The sequence below is a fragment of the Coregonus clupeaformis genome, chromosome 30, assembly GCF_020615455.1.
Source record: "Coregonus clupeaformis isolate EN_2021a chromosome 30, ASM2061545v1, whole genome shotgun sequence".
Taxonomy (NCBI): domain Eukaryota; kingdom Metazoa; phylum Chordata; class Actinopteri; order Salmoniformes; family Salmonidae; genus Coregonus; species Coregonus clupeaformis.
The window spans coordinates 20,170,934-20,195,073 of record NC_059221.1 but is presented as its reverse complement, the minus strand read 5'-3'; the positions used below and the strand labels follow the sequence as shown (position 1 = coordinate 20,195,073).

At 43.1% G+C, this 24,140-nt stretch overlaps 1 protein-coding gene across 1 annotated transcript in view; it reads right to left on the bottom strand.

The window, feature by feature from the left end:
* The window catches only part of LOC121545682 (nucleolar protein 4-like), a 32,503-nt gene extending 16,896 nt beyond the window's left edge, over positions 1-15,607 (bottom strand). The window contains exons 1-3 of the mRNA XM_041856431.2: positions 14,433-15,607; positions 3,621-3,776; positions 21-132 (exon numbers count right to left, since the gene is read on the bottom strand). Of these exons, the coding sequence (XP_041712365.1) occupies positions 21-132; positions 3,621-3,776; positions 14,433-14,774 (610 nt within the window). The 5' untranslated portion in view covers positions 14,775-15,607. The remainder of the gene's footprint in view (positions 1-20; positions 133-3,620; positions 3,777-14,432) is intronic.
* Between the last annotated feature and the right edge of the window lie 8,533 nt (positions 15,608-24,140).

Here is a 24,140-nt window from a genome sequence, read left to right as displayed (position 1 = left end):
CTGACTTGGGAGTTAGTTACCTTTGAACTCTGCAGTGCTGGGATTGATGTGCATCCTCTTCTGACACTCTCCACAGTTCATTAGGAAGCGTGTCACTGCCTCCCTGGGCAGGAAGGCATATGTCTCCGCTATCTATGCCATGGGAAAGGTCAGAGGACACAGGTCAGGGCAGGAGGAGAGGAGGCATGAACTGTTATTAAAGCCTGGGATCAGTGATTATGTTAATGCTGTGTTATCTGGGGTTGGCATGGTGAGGAAGGAATCCTCTCTCAATGCTCCAACAACTTCTCTCTCACTCTCTCTCTCTCTCTCTCTCTCTCTCTCTCTCTCTCTCTCTCTCTCTCTCTCTCTCTCTCTCTCACACACGTCTGCTGCTGATATCCTGACTGTTTGACTCAACCATCTACTTATTTCTGCTTTGATATCCCATGCTGGAGCTGGGGCCTTTTCTCCTCCTCTCTCTCTCAGGTTCAGCTGACTCATATATATTCCCCTCTCTCTCTCTCACGCTCTATCTCCCTTCTCTGTTTATCTCTGCTTCTCTGCCCCCACTGGCGTTTCCCTGCTAAACAAGGCGACCTTCACGTGACCATGGCGAGGCAGCAGGGATGCCCAGCTCACCCCCCTCTCCCCTCCCCCAAGGGCAGCATAGAGGGAAAGGCCGACCAGAGGAATCTGCACTTCCCAGAAGGCCAAGGTGACAGCTCCATATTATACCCATGCCCCAATGGCGCTCAGTGCCTTCTCAAAAGGGTACGTGCTATGAGATGTGACAGGACCTCTCTACAGGGCAGGGGCGAGAGGAGAGAGAGGGAAATGGCCCTGGTCCCCAGGGGGTTTAACAGCCATGCTCCCCAAAACACTGTCTCACAACACAGACAAAGACCCCCCAGCTGCAGACACAGACTTGGCACCTCAGACCTCACTAGATCCTGAATACACTGGGTGAATACACTAGGACTGGGTTGAATACAGTTGCACCATAGAACAATATAATCTATGAATGCATGATGTGGTTTATCTATGGACTATACTTTTGTCTTCTGTTGATGATGCATGGTTGCCTTAGTAACTACTGATGCTATGAATAAGAAATAGCCAGTCTATAAAATGTATATTTTATGTGGCAGTTTCTAAGAGAATTGGAAGATGCTTAAGTACAGACTATAGGATGCCTATTGATTATAGTTGTTTTTCGATTGCTAACAAGCATTGTTCAATATTGCGGATACATGCGCAAAACTCTAAATACAGTTATCACAACACCACTCTATGTGGCAACCTGTGGATCATTTGTCATTGCTTTGACACAAAATGCATTCAATGACAACATCTTTCAAATTACATATTTACCAACAAAACTCTATGTATCTACAGACCATTTTGCAAATGTTAAGATACCCTTATCAAAACTGTTAAACTCAAGTTCAAAATCGACTAAAAATTGAATTAGACTGCAATTTTTTACATTGCTACAGTAAAACCAAAATATAAATTATAAAATAAAAAATAAAATAATAATAATAACTCTTAATTATTCATAGCTGATTTTCATTCTACATTACGTAACAGAAGACCTACCAAGGTGTTTTCCATTTTTCTGTCATTACCATCTCTACAAAAGGGGACATCTTTGGAATATATTTTACATAAACATGGACCCAGCCAGGGATCGTATAGTGGCTTACAGAGGTGGAAGAGTTGCCGGGAGAGGCAGAGGATTACGGATCCGTGGTGGAAGACGACTGAGGGGAAGACCCAGAGTTGTAGTGTCAGATGAGATTAGGGCTACAATCATTGATCATGTTGTCAATCATGGTCTATCAATGAGAGATGCTGGTCTCAGAGTGCAGCCAAATTTGCAACGCTCAACTGTGTCATCTATTATAAGAACCTTCCAGCAAACTAACAGGTAAGATATGCATTCTGCATGGGCATCTAACTGTACTGAATATTACTGTAGAGTAGTAAATCGTAATTGTATTTCTGTTTTAGGACCCAACGGTTACCAAATGGACGGGGGAGAGGTAGGATTTTCTCTGCTCAACAGGAAGCTGTAATTGATGTCATTAGCAACAATGCCATAAAACTCAGAGAAATTCAAGAGAGAGTGTTGGCAGACAATAATACATTTCAAAATGTTGAAAGTGTAAGCACGACAACCATTGCTAGAGTCTTGACAAAGCATCATATCAGCATGAAGTAGGTGTACACTGTTCCCTTTGAGAGGAACTCTGATCGTGTCAAGGAACTCCGGTACCAATATGTCCAGGTAAGATGTCTATATCCTGTAATACAGTACTGTTTTTACTGTAAACAAAACCCACCAGAGCACTGCACACTCAGCAGTGATTTCAGTTACAGTATACTGTAATGTAAACTACTGTTATAGAATGACTGTTATGTTGCCCTGTGGATTTACAATATTTTAGAGTGTCATGTTCGTCTTTGTGGATGAAGCTGGTTTTAACATGGCCAAAATACACCGACGTGGAAGGAATGTGATTGGGAAAAGAGCAACAGTGAATGTCCCGGGCCAGAGGGGTGCCAACATCACAATGTGTGCCGCAATATCCTCTGAAGGATTGCTGTTACATAAATCACTAATTGGGCCATACAACACAGAGCGCCTCATTTAATTCATGGATGACCTCTATGGAAGGCTTTTGCCAGGTGAAGAAAGAGGGCAAGTCAGAATAAATATGGAAACCTGGGTGATTGCATGGGACAATGTGGCATTTCACCACTCCCATGCAGTCACAGAGTGGTTTGCAGCCCATCCCGGGATGGTGTCACTTTTCCTCTCCCTTCCTCAACCCCATAGAATAATTATTTTCCTTATGGAGGTGGAAAGTTTATGACCACCATCCACATGATCAAATGTCACTCTTGGATGCAATGAATGCAGGATGCCTGGAATTTGCTGCAGAAGATTGCCAGGGATGGATCAGGCATGCAAAGAGATTATTTCCCAGGTGTATTGTGCGAGAGGCCATACAGTGTGATGTGGATGAGAACTTGTGGCCCAATGCAGCAGACAGGGTTGACTAGCATTGTTATATATCTGTTTCATTTGGACAATATGCTATGCATATTCATAGTGTGTATACCCTTTTTGTTTGTTTAACAGTACTGGATTTTTTATTTTTTTTGTATTTTGGAATTACTCTGCAAAAAGCAAAATACAGTAATTTGCAGAAATACAGTAAATTGTATTGAAGCATATTGCAGCCTTTTTGCTTTATTTCTTTACATATCTTGCAGGACATTCTATACAGTACAGGTTTGCCACTCTTCTTTTGTAAAAATGACTGTTGGTTAATCTAGAAAAATATGATATTAAAGACAAATTGACACATTTTCAAGTGGTAGTTGTTTTTAGAGTTTTGTAGGTCATGATACTATGAATGACAAAGTGTGCATGTCGTGAGAGACCGTTAGCTTTCATTTGGTAGAAAGATTTGCTTTTGAGACATGTAGGATGTGCATTGCCAAGTTGCATGTTGTTTTGATAACTGTATTTAGAATTTTGCACATGTATCTGCAGTATTGAACAATGCTTGTTAGCAATAAAAAAAAACTGTCATTGATTGTTTCTGTTGGCTAGGTGCCAGTCTTACCGCTTTGTAGGTCTTCTTCTGGCCAGCGTGTTTAGGTGCTCTACCAGGTTCGGCACCCATCTCCACATGCATGGCATAGATGATGTCGAAGAAATCCTCCACCACTGCCACCCTCTTCAGGGACAAGCTGTCCTGGGCCGAGCCTGCATCTGCACACTGGAAGACAGAGAGGGAAACATTCAGTACCCTGCCTGAGAAGACTAAGGCCTGTGTGTGTGTGTGTGTGTGTGTGTGTGTGTGTGTGTGTGTGTGTGTGTGTGTGTGTGTGTGTGTGTGTGTGTGTGTGTGTGTGTGTGTGTGTGTGTGTGTGTGTGTGTGTGTGTGTGTGTGTGTGTGTGTGTGTGTGTGTGTGTGTGTGTGTGTGTGTGTGTGTGCAAAGTGCGTGCAAAGTGCGTGCGTGCATGCATGCGCATGTGTGTGTGTTTCAGTTCTCTGATCACTGAAACATAACAGTCATGAAAATCTGAAAATATCTGAACCCCTGAGGCTATTGGCTGATACAGGGCTCGTAGTGTGAATGTTAACAAGATGATTTTCTTATTCCAGCATTGAGAACAGTGATGATGATTCAGCAGAGCAATATGGATCAGCACATAGGAGGGAAGAATATAGAGCAGCTCAGGCAGGGTCCAGGACAAATCACCACAGGGTCAGCTCTACTGAGATGTCCAGTGCTACTGTCTGTGTCTAAGTATCTCCCTGCTCTACAGGCTGGGTGCCTGTCTGTGTCTAAGTAGCTCCCTGCTCTACAGGCTGGGTGCCTGTCTGTGTCTAAGTATCTCCCTGCTCTACAGGCTGCGTGCCTGTCTTTGTCTAAGTATCTCCCTGCTCTACAGGCTGGGTGCCTGTCTGTGTCTAAGTATCTCCCTGCTCTACAGGCTGGGTGCCTGTCTGTGTCTAAATATCTCCCTGCTCTACAGGCTGGGTGCCTGTCTGTGTCTAAGTATCTCCCTCCTCTACAGGCTGGGTGCCTGTCTTTGTCTAAGTAGCTCCCTCCTCTACAGGCTGGGTGCCTGTCTGTGTCTGGGGCTAGCCTAACAGAGTGTTTCCTGACAGATGTCACTGGCTCAGGCCGCTGCTTCTGGCTCTGGGTATCATCACACACCCACTGGCCAGAGCACTGCAGGGGCTGGGGCTGAGGCTAGTGTACTGCGGTGGGCCCCGATCCATCTTGTGTTTAGAGAATTAGCTGCCAGATTAGCTTCCCCTCAGCAGAGCTTCTTCATCCCTGCAGAGTCAGTCTCTCTCTCTGAGATTGCTCCACTGCAGAGAGAGAGACAGAGAGAGAGAGAGAGAGAGAGAGAGAGAGAGAGAGAGAGAGAGAGAGAGAGAGAGATAGCTGCGGCTTCATTTAATGTCACCACCAGCACCACCTCATCCCTGCAGTCACTGTTTAAAAATAACACCACCAGTCCTGTACTGTACCAGCTCCTCCTACAGCCAACCCCCAGCAGCCACCCTGCTTCCAGTGCCGCTGACCCCGTCACCATAGAAACGGCCACAATCTCTCTCTTGGGCAGGTGTGCAGGGCAGAGGGTCATGTGACACTCGGTTGGAACTCACATCGCTACAACGGCCTTGTTGCTTAATAGCCTACTTACCACATGGGCTTTCTTTCTTCCACCGGGTCACCACTGGGCCTTCTCTCTCTTTCTCCCTCAAGTTCTTTCTTTTCCTTGTTACATTTGTCTCTATTCTATATTACTTTGTTTTTCCCCTCTTGTGGTGGTCTTTATTTCATCTGGTGTATCACTTCCTCAATAAATGACTTTTATGTAAACAAATATGTGAACTGAGGTTTATGTACAGGAATAAAAACATACGGGGGATTGGAAGTGATGCAGACAATTACATTGATGGAAGTTAAAATCTATCTGCAATATTAAAGCTGATCTACCCCCTAAAAATATATATATAAACAAATAGGATAAAAAGTTATGCCTGACATCACTGAGGAATCTCACTCTTTTTATTATACAATATATTATTTTTCTCTCCTCTGACATTTTGATCCTGCTCCTGCTACCTGACATTTATTTCGCTCTGTGTCCTTCTCTACCTCCCTCCATACCTCTGTCCCGTTCGTTCTTTCTTCCCCATTCTCCCTGCTCCTGCTCTCCCAAGTGCAAGGTAATGATCGTTGCCATGGCAACTAAAACCAGCTCACAGAGCGGGTTTGTTTTAATCCGGCCCGTCTCCTTTCTCTCTGTAGCCACTCTCCCTCCCTGTCAGCATGTTCTTGATGTAATAGCCTAATGATAATGAAATAATAATACTAACAATCCTAATCATCATCACTCCTGTAAGGTATCATTTTCCTGATGACATCATCATTATTCAGGACAAAAATAGTGAACAGGTCCATTATTTTCAGCATACTCAAAATAGGATCCAACCCGGGACACTCTTGTACTGCACTTACCCAGACATCTACCAGTGTTAGATCTGCCATTGTCCTCTAACACTACAACATACTGTATATCTCACTAACCAAGATTTATATTGCTGTTATTGCCTCCTATGCGTCTGTGGTACAGCAGACAAGACTCCATCACCCTTGGCAGGAATCAACCCAGACTCAATCCAGCCATCCATTTTGCCAAAAGATTTAGCATCCCTTAGAACAGCGTTTTCCAAACTCCGTCCTGCGCCCGAGGTTTTGGTTTTTGCCCTAGCACTGCACAGCTTGATGATGAGTTGGTGGCCCATGACCGAGATTGGGAAACCCTGCATTAGAAGGGTTGCAGATTGCCAGATTGCCAGTGCTAACTGTGCCACTAGAGATCCTGGTTCGAATCCAGGCTCTGTCGCAGCCGGCCGCGACCGGGAGACTCATGGGCGGCGCACAATTGGCCCAGCGTCGTCCGGGGTAGGGGAGGGAATGGCCGGCAGGGATGTAGCTCAGTTGATAGAACATGGTGTTTGCAACGCCAGGGTTGTGGGTTTGATTCCCACGGGGGGCCAGTATATAAAAAAAATTACAAAATAAAAAAAATAAAAAATTCACTAACTGTAAGTCGCTCTGGATAAGAGCGTCTGCTAAATGACTAAAATGTAAATGTAATAAACAGATAAACTCTTCACTTGCGACATATACACAACTCAAGGGGTAGTTTAACCATTAATGCACACACTGTGTGTGTGTGTGTGTGTGTGTGTGTGTGTGTGTGTGTGTGTGTGTGTGTGTGTGTGTGTGTGTGTGTGTGTGTGTGTGTGTGTGTGTGTGTGTGTGTGTGTGTGTGTGTGTGAGTGTGTGTGTGAGTGTGTGTGTGTGCTTGCGTGTGGGTGTTGGTGTGTCTGTCTGTGTGTGTGTGTGTGCGCACCCTCATGTTTATGTGTTTAAATGCTCTATCTGTTTATTCAGCATAGTCCACAAGGTGTACGTTGCGTAGCTGGAGAAGACCAGCTGTTGAATGGTAAATATGTGGTCTCATCAGCATCACAGTGTTTTACAGAAGGAGGGAGACATGTCAGCAGCCCTAATCACCATCACCACATAAACCTATCAACACTCAACGCCAACTGTCTCTCTTCCTTTTCCTCTCGCTCTCTCCTTCTTCCCCTTTCTCCTTTTTTCCATCTTTCTAATCCCATAGGACTGCTCTCCCGAGCCACAGCACACAGCACCCCCCCCCATCACCTCCTCTCTCTATCTCTCTCTCTCCCTGTCCCGCTCCAAACAGCTCTGTTGCTAGGAGACTGGAGGGGTTGAATCGGCCCAGCCGCCCCCACCCCCCTGGCAGTCACACACACTAGCAGAGAGAGAGTCGCTGAGGGGAAAGGAGAGAGCGGAGGAGAGGAGCGGTCCTGCACACAGACAGGCCAGTAGAGAGAGGAAGGGAGGAAACCACAGCAAACATTTCAAATGGAAAAGGCAATTTATCCTCAATGGAGGAGGGAGAGCAAACACTGCAAAGCTCCACAGCCATTAAAACATATACAGGATTTACAGTTGTATGTTTTCACAAATACTGCCAGTAGCAATACTACAGATACAGTATAGCTCTGTGTAAATAAACTAGAAACAATATTATGTATAATAGACTACACTACACAAGAAGAGAGCTGTAAACATACGCAGTTGGTTATGGGTGGTGGTGGCAGATAGACGGTGCCCCAAAGAAAGAGGGACAGTGTGGGAAAGAAAGAGGGACAGTGGGGGTAAAGGATGGCTGTGTCAACATCACTCATTACTCAGATTATCTCATTGCAGATGTAATGACAGGTCACCTTTTAAAGTCCCATCTCCCCCTTGTAAACCCATCAGCAAGGTAATGGATGTATAAATGGGAAAGCCCTGGTGTCCTCATTAGGGAGGGGGGTAGGAGGGGGGTACAGCGGTGAGGACATACAGCTGTGTCCTGCAATGCAGGACATTTAGAATGTGTAGTGTATTTGAGTTTAAAAAGGCTTCTGAGGTTTGTAATTTCCACTTTGACAATTCAGAGTTGATTTTCCCTTACAAAAAATAAACCCCCAAAAAATGTCCATTAATTATAATGCACATAATAATTCACATTTCCTGTTGCTGCAGGATTATTTTCCTGATGTAGCAAACTGGCTCAAATTAAGATCCTACATCTGTATAAAACATAATCTCCTTGCCCCTCTTTTTAAAACCTCTCCTCTTTCTGCCAGCCTCCCTCCTTTATTTCCCCCCTTTCTCTTTTCTTCTCCCCGTTCCTTTGCTCAATCTCCCTCAGTTCATAAAACCCCTTCATTAAATCCACATTAGGTCTGCCGTGCTCTCCCCCCATGTCCCCTTCCCTGCCTCCCCCTCTCGCTCTCTCTCTCTCGCTCTCTTTCTCTGTCTCTCTCTCTCCCATGATGATCATTAAATGATAGAGCGTGTGACAGTCCCAATAACCCATCCAGGCCCTGACAGAGCCCATCCTTCTGTTGATGTTCCAGTCACCACCCCCAAACAGAACATCCTGATGTACTACACATACGTTCTGCAATCTGGGCCTTTTATCATCTTTGTATTATTACTACATAATTACTACATATTTTCTATTTCTGTTACACTGTTCGGGTTTGTTAAACATTGGTCCTGCTACAGCATAAAACAATTATAGTAGCAGAGTGTAGTAGTAAGATTTAACACTGAGGCATAAGGCTGTGTGTGTGTGTGTGTGTGTGTGTGTGTGTGTGTGTGTGTGTGTGTGTGTGTGTGTGTGTGTGTGTGTGTGTGTGTGTGTGTGTGTGTGTATATATGTGTGTGTGTGTGTGTGTGTGTGCTGAGATCTGGAGCAGAGCTCAGACTCTCCCACACAGGGGGGAGCCCCCAGGCCAGTTAAAAATGGTGTTAATGTATCCTCCTATGGGAGCAAAGAACTGTCTCTCCATGGCAACAGAGAGGGTGCTGAGGGGAGGAAAAACAGAGCAGCGTGATCAACGACACCCTCTTTGTACGGACACACACACAGTAACATACACATTTTCACTCTCTCACACAAAAACACACACACACTCACATAAGAACACACTCCGATATCAAACTCTGTGCACAGCTTATTAGAGATTCATTACAAATATATTACCAAAAGGCTAGGAACACATTGGCTTAAAATATGTAGGCCTACCGAATCCCCTTGTCCTATAAGAGGCCTCATTCACAAAAATAAGTGGTTGCATCGTCTCTCTCGGTGTGTAATGAGTCTATGTGTGTCATCTACATCCAAAGCAGAGAAGCCTTGCACATAATTTATTTGAAGGAGCACTGAGGGCCAAATGCAATATCTTTAATTCTCTGTAAAATAAACTGTATAGGGATCAAATTAAGGAGGCACTGGAGGCAAATTAAGGAGGCACTCCCATATGGCCAAAGCACTAAAATAACCACAGCACACAATCAATCCCAAAAAAGTAGGTGAATTGGAGACTTGGTTTGAGAGAGGCCTTGTTGCTGAAAAATCAACATTAAAACAGTACAATATATCCCCTTGTCCTTTTTATATTAAGGTAAATTCTCCCCAATCTTGCCAGGTTGAGAGTAAAGAGCAAAGTTGTGGCTTTTGTTAAGGTATTTAGCATTTGCTGTAGGCCTAATACCTATGTACAGTCATAATAAACCAACACATAGAGACTGAATAGGAGGGGGGAAAGATTGGCTAGATTATGCTGGAGTTGTGCCATGCAAAACTGTTAGCATTAATGCAAATGTTGTTGAATGAAAGGAGCACTATTCTTTTGACTCTGTGCCCTTTTAACAGAGGGGAGCTCTCAGGAGACGTGGAATAATTAATCGGAAAATAATGATGACGTTCCTACTCCATTTTGATGGCAGAACACAAACATTTGGTACTTCATCTTCATTCCCTGTCTGCCTCAGAGGGGACATACTCAACTACTCCCACACCTCTCACCCTTTTCTTTCTGTTGTCTTTCATCAAGTTACAATAATACATTCACTGGGTTACAGTTCTCCCAGAGATAAAGGTTCATAGAGCATTGTAGATGTCAATTAACCCTTTGTACCCTTTATGACAGCACTTCCTGCAACATCTTACACATGGAGTCCCATGCCTGAGGCTGTGCTCTGTGTGTGGTGAGAAAGTCCTACCAAATCCAGATTGTGAATGAGGGATAGAGGTATTTAAAGGTTTCTGTTGGCATGGCAACAAAAAGCTACCGCTCTCATCCGCTAACATTTTTCTGTGCCATATTCAGAGCAACAAGAGAGAAATGAACACAACATTCCTATTTGAAATGGAGGGCACACCTATAGCTCAATGAATGATTGTGTGCAAACCAGATTAGTGTTAGACTGTATTATATATGGTGGCAGAGTATCTATCGGTGTGCAATAAATCTCTGCTAATAATAATGTAAAACTAAAAATGACAGGCCGATATGAATGAATGAATCTAGTAATGGTAACGTGTGAATGTACCACTACAGTGGGCATGTCTGCAGTAGTGTATGAATGCAGAACATCTCACCGTGCCGTGGTCTATCAATTGTTATATTCTCCTCCTCCTCTCTGTCTGGGCTCTAATCAGGACATAATGAGTGCGAAAGCTGGTTGCATCCCCACACTGAGGCCTGCTGGATTCTCTAAGCACTGCTCAGGCTCTCAGACATACAGAAGGAGAGCGAGAGAAAGGACTGGGGGATATAGACAGAGAGAGAGAGAGTGTGCAAGGGAAAGAAAGAGAGAAATTCCAAACAATCCCATCAGCTGGCTGAAATGTAGTCTGCACTAGGCCCGTGCTACAAAACTCTTTAAAACCACTATTCCCTATAGTCAGTATCTGTCTCTTTGCTTCCACTACTGGACTATCCTGTATAACTCTCTCTGTGTTTACACCAACTGAAAAAAGGTTCCTGTCTGCCCATCAACCACTATCCATGCCATCCTCGCCCCCACCCCCAATCAACCTCCCCCTCATTTAGCCCCTCTGCCTGCACCCTCAGTGAAACTTGGCACACCCCAGGAGCAGCTGCAGAGGGGCCTCCAACGCCACACTCTGGAAACACGCCCCCCACCACACAGGAGGGGCACTGAGGGCATTGGGCGTTGTGGTTTGGTACTCTCTCTCTCTGTGTGTGTGTGAGAGAGAGAGAGAGAGAGAGAGAGAGAGAGAGAGAGAGAGAGAGAGAGAGAGAGAGAGAGAGAGAGAGAGAGAGAGAGAGAGAGAGAGAGAGAGAGAGAGAGAGAGAGAGAGAGAGAGAGAGAGAGAGAGAGAGAGAGAGAGAGAGAGAGAGAGAGAGAGAGAGAGAGAGAGAGAGAGAGAGAGAGAGAGAGAGAGAGAGAGAGAAAGAGAGAAAGAGAACAGGTTTATGAGTACACTGTAAATGAAAACTGTAATTTATACAGCAAATGTAGGTATTATCAACAGTATAAAAAAAAAATCTGAAACATTTTACTGCAGCCTACTGTAAATGATAGTGCATTGTGGGAACATTGATGTATTTCGATTGGTACTGTAACTCCTATGTGGTTCTTATGCCCTATCAAATTTAAAATGTATAGGGGACATATTGGAGTGGCGACTAGTCTTAAACCTTAAATGGTTAAGCATTTTGCCATGTCCTTTTGGACAGATGACGGTAGCATTTACTTTTTTACAGGATAATACAATCAATTTTACGGTATTGTACTATGTGTGATTACACAGTACTTGCTTTGTAATATTAAATACAGAATTTGATTTGCCACTGAGCTGCATGTAAATTACTGTCAAATTCATGGTAACCCCTTTACAGTGTACCCAATCTCTGTATCTGGTACGCATTTATTTGGGTGGCACATGGTATAGGCCTGAAGCAGACAGTGAGAGAATGAAGAAGAGAGAGAGAGAGATCTGAGGACTGATAGCACATGACCATTAAATCGACTGATACACTATCTACCACTCAGCAAGGGAACAGTCAAGGATGACATACCACTGGCTGACAGACCAGAGAACACACACAAAAACCACCTCCACACTCACATTGATACACATGGACCTTTCTTGCATCTAATTGCACCTCGACTTCACTATTTGACTTTCTACTTCCCACTTTAATTAATGATGAAATGACTGCCTTGTGTTTGCTTTTGTTGTTCTGTTTGTTGTCTAGTTTTGCACAAGTGGGGGTTGGACATGAGGGAGTCCCCTGCTGTATCCCATCAATAACTAGAGGTACATCATTTTCAGGAATACTCTCCTTTTATCTAGTAGAACTAGAAATCACATATAGGCCTCTATAACATCATTTGCATACTATTCTCAGGCATGCATGGTAGAAGTAGAAAACAGTGTCCTGTCCAGGCGCTAACCTTTTATTACTGTAGATCAAGTTACTGTAAATTGACAAACTTGGCCCTCACAGAGTGACATCAGCCATTTCTGGGTTTGTGCCTTGGACATAAATCTGTGTCAAAACAAAAGGTTTTCGCACCCACAAGCAATGTAAGATTGATAAAGTGTTGAAAACTGAGACATTTCAGAACTATAATATGACATAATGAAATGTAAAGTGTAGATTGATCCCTGTGCGTAATAAATGTTGTTGGTCGGAAATCTATCACATCATCCATTACAAACACAAAAGAAAAAGGCTATTTAACACTCCATCATCCAAGATACAAAAAAGAAAGAAAAACTAAACTAAATCTCCAACTCTTGATGCACCTGCCAAGAGTATGTATCATGAAAAACTATCTAGCCTATAGGACCAGGTGGAGTTACGTATTTAAGCCGAAAAATAAAGGCTATACATTAACACAGGTAAGACACCTGAGGAAGGATCGATCGAATAATCCACACCTCAATCGAATAATCCACACCTCAGCGGTGCTGAAATTCCAAACTGTTCTTGTAATTTTAGTATTTTGTTCACACTAATCTTGAGGGTCCTTGTAGAGCTTGTCCCAACACCATGGTGGGGGTTGGTGTGATTCCCTGAAGGCATAATTTAAAATGGTGTCTGTCTCAACTGGCACTGTACAAACACACACACACAACCTCTATCCTGTGCCTATAAAGGGTGTATTCTTAACCTTTGGTCAATCAGCCTAGATAATCAATGTATCAGATAGGATATTCATCCATCTACATTTCCAACCCCAAGTAGCCTATAGCCTACCTAAATACATTTTACAATTTCACCTCAGATTACCACATGATTAACAACATTCAAATACATTTAGGCTATATTGCACGAGATTATCATATGGTGAAATCATTCAAATGTAAATTCTAAGCAGCAGTGGTTTTAACTTTGATAGAGGGAGGATGGCGCTATATGCTTCTGCTGGATAGCCTTCTCTTTTGTTCCCACCGGAGACCCTCAGAGGGACCAAATACGCACGGTGCTCTCATGTCAAACACAGTACAAATGCAATATATCACTTTTATTTATTTGTAAGCATACATCAAAATCGAACGTTTTATGAATGGGGATAAATGTACTAAGGGGGATAAGTCATAAAAAGACATGCAAGTGTAGGGACTATGCAGGTATGGTTGGTTACCAGAGCAACGAGTGCCTGTGGACCGTTCCGCATCTATCCTGCACTGGGCAGTGTAAAGTGGTGGGGTGCACACATAACTACGCGGATTGCACCGTGGATAGTTTTGCTTTTCATAGCATGTGCACGTAAGTTATTATATTATTGTCAATATAAATGACTGTTTGTCAATTAGTACAAGACATTAAAACGAAAAGATAATGTGTGGTGGTGCGCAATTAGCCCTCCCCATGGAAAACCGGATGGATTTTGTGGACTTATGCTATAGGCCTATTATACGAGGTAAAGAGGAACATTATCAATTATTTTGATAATCTATAAACCCTGACCTCCCCCTTCCATACAATGTCCTCCTCTAAGGGACACACCAAGCATCCCGGCATCCCCACAATTTGGCCACAACGCTGGCACCCAATGTATGCGCGCACACTCAATTGTCCTACATGTCAGGAGTCTGGACCAGACATACTTTTTATCATTATGTTGTGAATGGGCTATTAACTCATAAATACTGCTTAGTAACATAGCGTTCCGTTGACAGGACATTAACGGAGTCATTTGCCAGACGACCACAGAATGATATCCCACACTGGCGATTTTGCTTCTATAGGCACCGGCGTTGCTATGGCAGCTGGGGATGGGAGTATGACTGCTCTGTTGAAAGGATGAGAGTCGGACAAACCGACCTTTCTGTGAATAGGTTAGGGTGAAGGGGGAAAGCAAAACGCTGAAAAGTTGTAATCAAATAGGTTATGACAGGTGCATGTGGTTGTGGTGAAATCAAATAGGTTTCATTGATGATAACGGGCCGTCTCATGCGCGCGCACACACACACACACACACTTTACCGTTGACTTGACTGGGACATATAGGACGGGCTTCCCTGATGCTCCTTTCTTGTGCTCTCCCAGAATGTTGCTCCCGACCTGAAACCCTTTCGACTTCACCCAAAATTTGAATTTGGCATTGATGTGGCTATTGTCGACATACATGCCGTCCGACTCTTCGTTTTGCAACAGTGTCTGCATGATTTTGTTGTATTTTCGCCGGGTGACGGTCTTTGTTTTACCCGAGTCCCCATATGTCCGGAGGCACCAGTCCTGAAATTCACTGAACATCTCCGCTTCTAAAACGACGGGACTCCGGCTCCTTTTCGTTACATCCGTGCATGATGATTTTTTTGTTGCCATAGCGTTCGCTCTTATAACCCGTTTGGCTCTTCAAATAATAAAATAGCAACTATGCAGGTTTCCCCCTCCTCTCCCCGTCCCGCGTCGAGGAGGATGTTTCCGCAACTACGATGGCTTTCTCCCTTTCAATGTCAGCTGGAATAAAGGCGTAGGAAACTGATTCGGGCAGCCGCACACCTGTTTGCAGAGACTATTTGCCTGCTGTCCCGAACCACAACAGCAAAATGTCACTTGCTCACATCATCCGCTGAGGAACTGAGGGAGGGGGGCTGTCCTATAGAGCGGGTATCTCCCACCTGTGCGTAAACCGTCTGTTGACTGGAGGCTGAGATATGGAGAAAAAAAACAGTGCTGCTCACCAAACAACAAAGAACACAGGCGAAGCATGGATGGAAAAATACGTTGAACTGTGGTTGTCTATTGACTTACTTTTAGACATTCGACACTATTTTTAGTCAGAGCTGATGCAGGCTCAAGTGAAATCCGTGACAATTCTCAAACATTTAGGCCTACTCGGTATTGAGCCATGTAGGCTATCTGATCATCAATCACGCGCACCGCAACCTTGCGCACCGGGGATTGTTTCCCTGCTTCCCACCTGTTTGAATGGGACCTGCGTGTGCACCAGCCTGAACCGCCTCGGACGTTCCGTCGAAATATATATTCTCAAAGAAGCAATACGATGTAAAGACAACCTCGAAAACCAAGCAGTTTAGGCTAATTTAAAGGCATTATCTGGAAGGGAATGGTAAATTACAAGGCGCACGATAGGCAGCAGCCTAATCGTAGAGAGAAAATGTCCGATAGCCTACACAGACGACGCCGGTGCTCCAATGTGGATTTTCCTCAGATATGAATAAGACATATTACACCCTGTGCATTTGGTGGTCATGAAAAACGCAGTCTCCACCCACAAAAAGAAACTGACATCAGGTCCGGTCTGGACAGAAGACAAAATTGTAGGCCTTATAATATTATATCAATTGTGCATCTGCCCTCCCCCCCAAAAATATTGCACATATAGTGAGAGATTAAACATTTAGTGAGATAGGCATTGCATAAGCATGTAGCCTAATCAACTCTGTCTTTCTGTGTGCTATTTCACCCACAAAATCCAAGGCGTTCAGTATACTCAGATCTGAGTTAAAATGCTCTTTAGGCCCTCTGGCATCTTTTTAATGTGTCACTGTGCTCCTTGTAGGTCTATGTTTTGGCACGTCTGTCTTGTGTCCTATAATGTTCCCCTGTGTGTTCTCTGTACCCGTATGTGTGTGAGTTCTCCTGGCCTCTGTGTAGGACCATGCTGGGACTGCTGCTGGTGGTGACTGCTGCTGTTGCCATGACAGCAGCACAGCAGAGGCTCCAGCTGTGCAGAGCAGAGTGGAGGGTGAGTGTGAGTGGGATGCCCCATTCTCATCTCCATCCTCCCTCCCTGACTCACAATGTAATTCTGGACAATAGTCCCACCCCTCTGCTCTCACTTCCTCATCCTCACACTGAATAATGACCAGCTTCAACTGAATCAATAGGTCCCAGGCCAAGTAAAAATGTGTTTGTGTGTGTTAATTACCCAGCCCCACACAGATGAGGCTATTTCTTTTAGTTTCATAATGTGGTATTTGATACATATCTCTCTGGCAGGACTGGCTTGCATTAGTAATGGGTGAGTGGATCAGCCAGCCCACTGAAAGGTCCGGCTCAAGGCTACATAAGTCCCAGCATCTGCTGGGGACATGGTTTGAGTAGGAATGTTCGGTTGTTTTTCAGTTGTTTGCTGACTCTTGATGCCACGGGAACAGTGATGTAAATGCTGCTCAAACTGACAAACCACATAACCAAAGGAACAAATGTGTGATGGTTTGGTTTATTTGAACCTCAAATGAATTTGGATCAAACATATAGGCTCACCATCACTGAGTACCGACATGGGTATGCATGCGCGCATGCGCACACACACACACACTGTGTGCAGGCTTTTACTCCAGCCCAGCACTAACACCAATCTGATTCAAATAATCAACTTTGGGCCAGCACTTGGCAGTGCAACAGCTCTAGCTTACGGTGTGTGAGGCAGCGAGAGAGAGAGAGAGAGAGAGAGAGAGGAGAGAGTGTGACTGAGATGGACAGAGACTGAGTGTGGGACTGAATGAGAGAATAAGAGGCAGGTGTAATGAGTGGGAGTGATACTGAATCAGTCTCAGTTAGGATGCCAAGTTAACCCTCCACCGCACTGACCCTCTCTCCATGTAATACTTTCAGAGATGATCGGTTGACTGCTGCCACCTGGAGGTCCTTCCTTGTGAGGAGATTGAGGAGATTGTGTTACCTGTCCTGTGTATTCCATCTACAGTTCCATGTATCAAAACAAACAATCTCTGTTCATCAAATCATGTTTTTAAATTTCTATTAGATATATATTTTTTATTTAAATGTCTTTTGATTAGAAATGTGGAACTAAGAAACAAAGACATTTGGAACAAAGAAACACATTTATATTGTACTATGATGTAATTTGATACTGCTAATATGGATGTATCCATGCATATATAGATGCTGTTGTTGAAATAGAGAGAGAAAGAGAGAGAGCCTGGGTGCTACAACACATGTTTATCATTGTTTCTCTATGCTTATTAAGGCATGGTATCATGGACCACCAGAAGTTAGATTACTGATCTGGGATGGTGGCGAGCACTGGGTTGCGACATGAACACACACTGACAGCCTTCTGGGACTGTGAGGCAGGGAAGCATAGAGGGGTGGGTCGGGGCCATCGGGACAGCAAAACCAAGAGGCAGCCGGGAGACGACAGAATGGGCACAGTCACCATGGAAACACAAATGGCCCAGGCAAATCATGGCAACTGGTAACTAAGTAACACGAAACGACAGACCATTAGAGTCCGATAGGCCTGGTTAATCATGGGAAGAGGGGTATGGGAGGGAGGGAGAGAGAGAGAGAGAGAGAGAGAGAGAGAGAGAGAGAGAGAGAGAGAGAGAGAGAGAGAGAGAGAGAGAGTCAAATATGAATATGCTTGCATATTTATTTTCATGTTTAAGTACCAAATTAAATATTGAAATCCTTTGAGCATAGTCTGACAAATGTGTGTGTGCCTGTGTGTGTGTGAGAGAGAGATAGTGTGTGTGCCTGTGCTTGCTTGTTTGTGTGTGCATGTGACAAAGACAAAGAGCTAGAGCACATATACTGCAGGCCAGTTATTTATCCTCCCCCCCCCACCCCATTCCAGCTGTTTATGAGCTGAGCTCCACTCATTTCAGAGTGTCTTATAGGCTGTTTAACTCTGGGTATGTTTACTCAACTCTAACAGCGCTCCCAGAGAGAGGTTGGTAACACAGAGAGGGGGGCTTGCTCTATAGACTACAGAGGAAGCTACAGTTGGAAACCACATGGCAATAATGCTCAGGAAGCACTTAGTTGAGAGGAGAGAATGGAGTAAGCTACAGGTGTCATGGTAAAAGCACTGCTACAGTAGACCTGCTCCATAGGCTGTTGAATTGGAAGAGCTACACTTTTCAAACTCATAAAACCCCCACAAACACAAATAAATATCTCATTCTATTTATACCCATGCAGCAAACACTCAGTCATTAACACCTGCACACCAGCATAGAGATTATCAAGTTTCTTAGAGAAATACAATAGCCAGCCAATGATACATTTAAGATCGTCTTTCCCATTTAATCTGCCAAATGTGTGAAATAAAAGGTTATAGAATAGCAAAATATTTTTTTTAAATATAGATAATAAATCAATTAAATAAAAATGATTATATTTTCTATAATCTGTATTATACATTTAATATATTATCTATCTATAACTATGGGTATCACAATCCTCAAAACGTATGTGATTCTAGTTCACCATGGGGGGAAAACCTAGTTTTGAATTAAGCTAGGGAGAATGCAAGACGGTAGATGGCGCTGTTTAACAAATCTAAAATCTGAGTGAAGTCTACTATGTGAGTACTGTGCATGTGAGTGCATGCATGTTCACTTGTGCAGGCTGTACTTTCTACTCAATTAAAGTTTATTTGGGACCAGTGTGGTTCCCATAGTAATTGAGGGTCAGTGCCTTAGAGGTATTTGAGGTGTGCATCAAGTTCCTCTCTAGGCTGCAAAGCTACAAATGCTTATGATCTTAAAAATGGTGTTTCAGTCGATATAAGTTTTCCTGCTTCTGACACGTCTGAACCCCTACCCAGTAGACTAGAGAGAGACAGGTGTTGGCTCATGTCCAATGCTCTCCAACCCCTCACATACCATACCCTCCACCCTTCCTGTGAAGCCAAATCCAACCCCTGTGGCTCTCTTTGCACTGCTATTGTGAAGGGTATTGCACAATTTATTTGAATCAATTCAGAGATTAATAAAATAAAACTTTAGGCTTGTATAAGAGGATTTCAATAGGCGCTTGTGACCCTATCAACAGTTTTTGTAGGCTTGACAAAGCAGTTTTAGCTGGTAGAAGAAAGAGGGGATGGAAGGGAGATTTGTAACACAGCTGAAGTTGAGTTTTGCTGTCAGCTGAAGGATTTAGATGGTTTCGTTTCTCTTCTTTTTCCCTCTGTGGTAAAAACCTGAAGGGCCCTCCACAGAGGAAGCATGTTAATTCTACACAAAGGCAAAGTGTGTGTGTGACCCTGGTGACCCTAGCCTCGCTCACCGGAGCACGTTTATCTTTGACATAACATCTGGTAGAAAGGGTTGGCAAGCTCAAGATAATAAACCACAAATCCTGTTGGTCAAGAAATAGTCTTCCAGGTCAGTTAGTAGGCCTACCAGAAAACACTTGCACTATACCTATGTGTACTTCTTGTGAAAACATATTTACCAAAGAAAATGATCCAATTCTGTCAGCTGCATGAAGGGTTCATTGCATTTGCCTACTAGTCCTTTGTTCATAATACTATTTTTCAATTAAGATGTTATTTATTTACTCTACCAACATGACACAAAATTGCTGCAAATGCCACAAACTTTCCCTCTTACCTAATCTCATACAAAAAGCCCCTTAGATATCAACACATCTGCTTGTCTTACATGCACAGATACACTTTCACACTTTATCGTGGCTGTCTTTTTTAACTGTTACAGCCACCTGTGTTTGTCCCTTCTCCCCTGTCAATCCCAGCTCTGATCCGTGGCAATAACAGGTTCACTGTGAGAGATACAAACCCTGCACCCCACAAACCCCTAATCTAGCTCCCTGATTGGTTGTGACATGCTTATAGTGACCCCCCATGGTCACACTGACATTCACTTGGGCCTGGACATGTGACAATTCTTATCGCACCTGTCAGAGCCAACCCTAAAGCATTTTCCCCTCCCCCCTCCTTCCCTCTGACCCCTGTGTCTGTTTTCTCTCCTTTTCAGACTCCCCCTCTCCCTTCTCTTTTTCCCTCACTTACAAATACAACCCATTCTCTCCCACCTCCCCCTCTATTTAACTGAGGTTTTGAAATAAGATATTACCTAGGCCTACATACTTACTTCTGTTTCTTAAAGGGATACTGCGAGATTCTGGCAATCATTTTTTTTACTGTATGCTAGGCTGTAATAGGCTACTAGGTCAATAGTCTGTAGGGAAGGTTTAAATTAGAAATGTTACTGTAGATGTGCATACCATCAAAAAGTGGTAATAAGCCGTCTTGCTACTTACCCAGAGTCAGATGAACTTGTGGATACCATTTTTATGTCTCTGCGCGCAGTATGAAATTATAGCCATAAAAATGGTATCCACGAGTTCATCTGACTCTGGGTAAGTATCAAGATGGCTTATTACCACTTTTTGATGGTATGCACATCTACAGTAACATTTCTAATTTAAACCTTCCCTACAGACTATTGACCTAGTAGCCTATTACAGCCTAGCATACAAACTGAGATGGGCACCATGCGTTTGTCTCAAAGTCAATAATTTACAGCAATGGCTAAACCATGTCACTCTGAGTGAATAATCCTGATCATTATGTCATTAGAATCTCTGGGTAATCCTAAAACTATGACGACACACAGATGTTAAGTTTTTTTGGTAATGATAAGCCACAATCCACCATGGGTAATGTTTAATCAACTGGTCATTGTTGTGGCACAGTTTTAACTTTAGGAACACTCTGACAAAGGCTGTTGTAGCCTAAACACTTTAGTGTCCTCCTTTCTAAATGCATATAAATGGATCTCACCTTGCTTACTCTTCATGGTGTGCTAATCTATGTGTGCCACTAATTCTCTACAAGGTTGGTAGAATTTATGGATGTGTGCTCCCTCTTTCGGACTGATTCAGCACAGACCACATATATTCCCTCACTGATCTTTCAACCCTGTAGACAAAGCAGCTCACAAGGAGCCAATCAGACCATTTCATCGTTATTTGGTCACTCCATTTTTCAACACACATAGACAATATTTAAACACACAGGAATTCAGTTGAAACTTCACATTGACAAACCATTTTTGTTCCTTCATATATCCTACAAATCTCATTCATGTGTGACTCTCTCAACCTTCTATCTACCCCTTGTTGCTATCATCCCTTGACTCACACATTCTTGGGAAGATCGAGGATGCGATGGTGAAGAGGTTGCTAGACAAACAAAGGCTACTTTGACCTCTGTGATCCTGCTTTATAAAGGGTTATAACAGGCTTTCACTGGGCTGAAACTAAAGCAGGGTGTTGAGAAAGGGATGGGACCTGGCTGGAGCCCTGTCAGGAGGGCAGGGTGTTATCTTTATGATCTACTGGCACCTAAAAGGCCTACACATGTCTGTATCCCCAACTTTGGAAAAACACAATTATTCTGGAAGCTACATTTCTGTCATATAGCTGGTGCAGATCATGTAAAGTTACCTCTGAATGTCATGTCATAGGCCTAAAACATTTAAAGAACCTTTTCAGAATGACACAACTGCACTATTACAGGACTGCTGCAAAAATGCAAAATACTGTATCTATACTGCCCTCTTGAAGAGGGACTCATGGAACAATTTTCTACTGAGAGCATTTTTTCAGCCCTGTATAAACTCTTTCATACTGTGACTCTGTCTCTCTTTTGCCTAAGGAGATGATTGAAGAAACATCATGTGATTGGATTAAGTAATTCAAAGACCCCTGGCCCTCACAATATTATATTTTTCCATCTGGGAGAAGTCTATTATAGCTAATCAAAAGAGAACCATCGTGCTCTCCCAGAAGCTTGACTGGTGCGTAAAACCCGCGAATTCAGACAAACAAAGAGGTGTAGTGGGTTCGTGCGAACCCATTCGTGCGAACCCATTACACCACTTTAGAAGTCTAATATAGGCCTATAAAAGTCCTGCTGACCAAAAATGTTGGTCTACAACAAACTGAAGTAAAACCATGAGAGATCATCAGACCAATAATCTGTAAATAACTGACCAGCTAAATTACCAGCTAAATGCAATACCCTTTACATGTTTATTTATTGATTTAATGATCTATGCTTAAACCTAGCTCTAGTTTAGATCCCTGTAATATGGATATCGTCCATAAGCTTACAGGGTTCTAGTGCGATGCATCTAGAATAGTGTAACGCCACTACATCAAGTCACTATAAGTAAATAACTTTTCTTTAAAGCTTTCCTTATACACATGTTTGTCCTGTGTAAATGCAGGATTTTCTTTGGGTGCTGAAATCCATAGTTTTTTATACACATTTAATTTGATGTGACATCTGTCCCATAGGGCAGCGCACAATTGGCCCAGCGTCTTCTGGGTTTGGCGGGGGTAGGCCGTCATTGTAAATAAGAATTTGTTCTTAACTGACTTGCCTAGTTAAATAATGGTTTAAAAAAATTACAAAAAATGCGCCCCTTAATCCATTGTTTTTCAATGGAGTAGGAAGTTACGACTTCAAGTGTGCATTACCACTGATACTTGTATAAATGTCAATTAGTTAACACTTACTGTATACCTGTTGTTGTCCTGATTGTTATAGAGTTGTCAGTTGGATTTGGAATCCATAGTAAAAATAAAATTAAAATTAAAAAATCTTATGCGCCCCCTACCCAAACAAAAAAATCGTCCATGCAATGACTGCACCTTCTCCCTTAACAAACAACTGCTCCCTTGTCAGGACTCACGTAAAATATTACTTTTATCAAAAACTACTGATTTCAGCACCCAAAGAAAAGCTTGCAGTTACATGGGACAAACATAGATAGGCCTCCAAGGAAAGCGTTAAAAAATGGACATCTGACTGATAGGGACTTGCTTGATAGGGACTCAATGTAGTCGGAGGTACAGTCTGCCCACACTCATTCCAACTCAACACCATCGAGATATATATATTGTGGAGTTGAGTAAACTCAGCCGAGCCTAAACCTAGTCCTAGACTATCTAACTCATGAATAACTTAATCTACTTTCTGCCAATTAGAGACTGACAAAGGTTTATAATTTATCAATAGGAAAAATTGCTGCATCTGTCCCTGTGATTCATTATGATTTCGCTATCCACCCAAAAATTGTACCTCGTGATGGTAAGCAATAATGATTCGCTTTGTAACCCAAACTTGTGTTTCTTTCGCGCGAACTTAAAGCGACAATCAGCAGTTAAAACAAAAGAACGTCAACCCCACTACTGGGATGGGGCTGTAATTTTTTTACCACTCTCATAGACAGAGCTATGCATTCAAGGTCTGACCATCCATGATATCAAAATATTAGTTGTAACCATGTTTTGAGGCTGTTTTGAGGCTATACAGTGTTTGTTTACATTTATTTTGTTTTCAAACATTGGAGTTAATATTTTGGGTTCTGATGGGGTACAACAGTTGAACTAAGTTCATGAAGCATTTATAAGTTATATTATTCGAGAATCAATGGGTACATATCAATCATTTATAAATCAAAAAATGGATGTAGAAACAGCATATTGCCCCTTTAAATTAGCCTACTAGCGTTTCGCTGTGCGTCTTCAACGAGGTTCTATGGCCGCCCACTTTCAACCGTCCACGTGCAAGCTCTCGGGACAACTCCCGAGCACGCACAGCCACCGCCATCTTCTTGACACCAATTTCAATAACTTGCTCCCATTGTGGCCGTGTAATTTAAATGAAATTCGGCAAGAGTTTATTCAAACTTTGAAACAGTGTTGCGTCGTTGATGGACATTCCCACTACCTTTTGATTGGTAATGAAAGGGGATACCTAGTCAGTTGCAGTTGATAGGCTACATTGTAGACCCTGCAAATGATGGATAGCCTACATACATTGTATCCATGTCATGATTTGTAACTTCAGCAAGTTTTACACTACAGACAGTAGCTATCTTGTGGATTTGTTTTGATGTAATTGCAGTAGGCCTATCTGGCTCATAACAGCATAAGTGA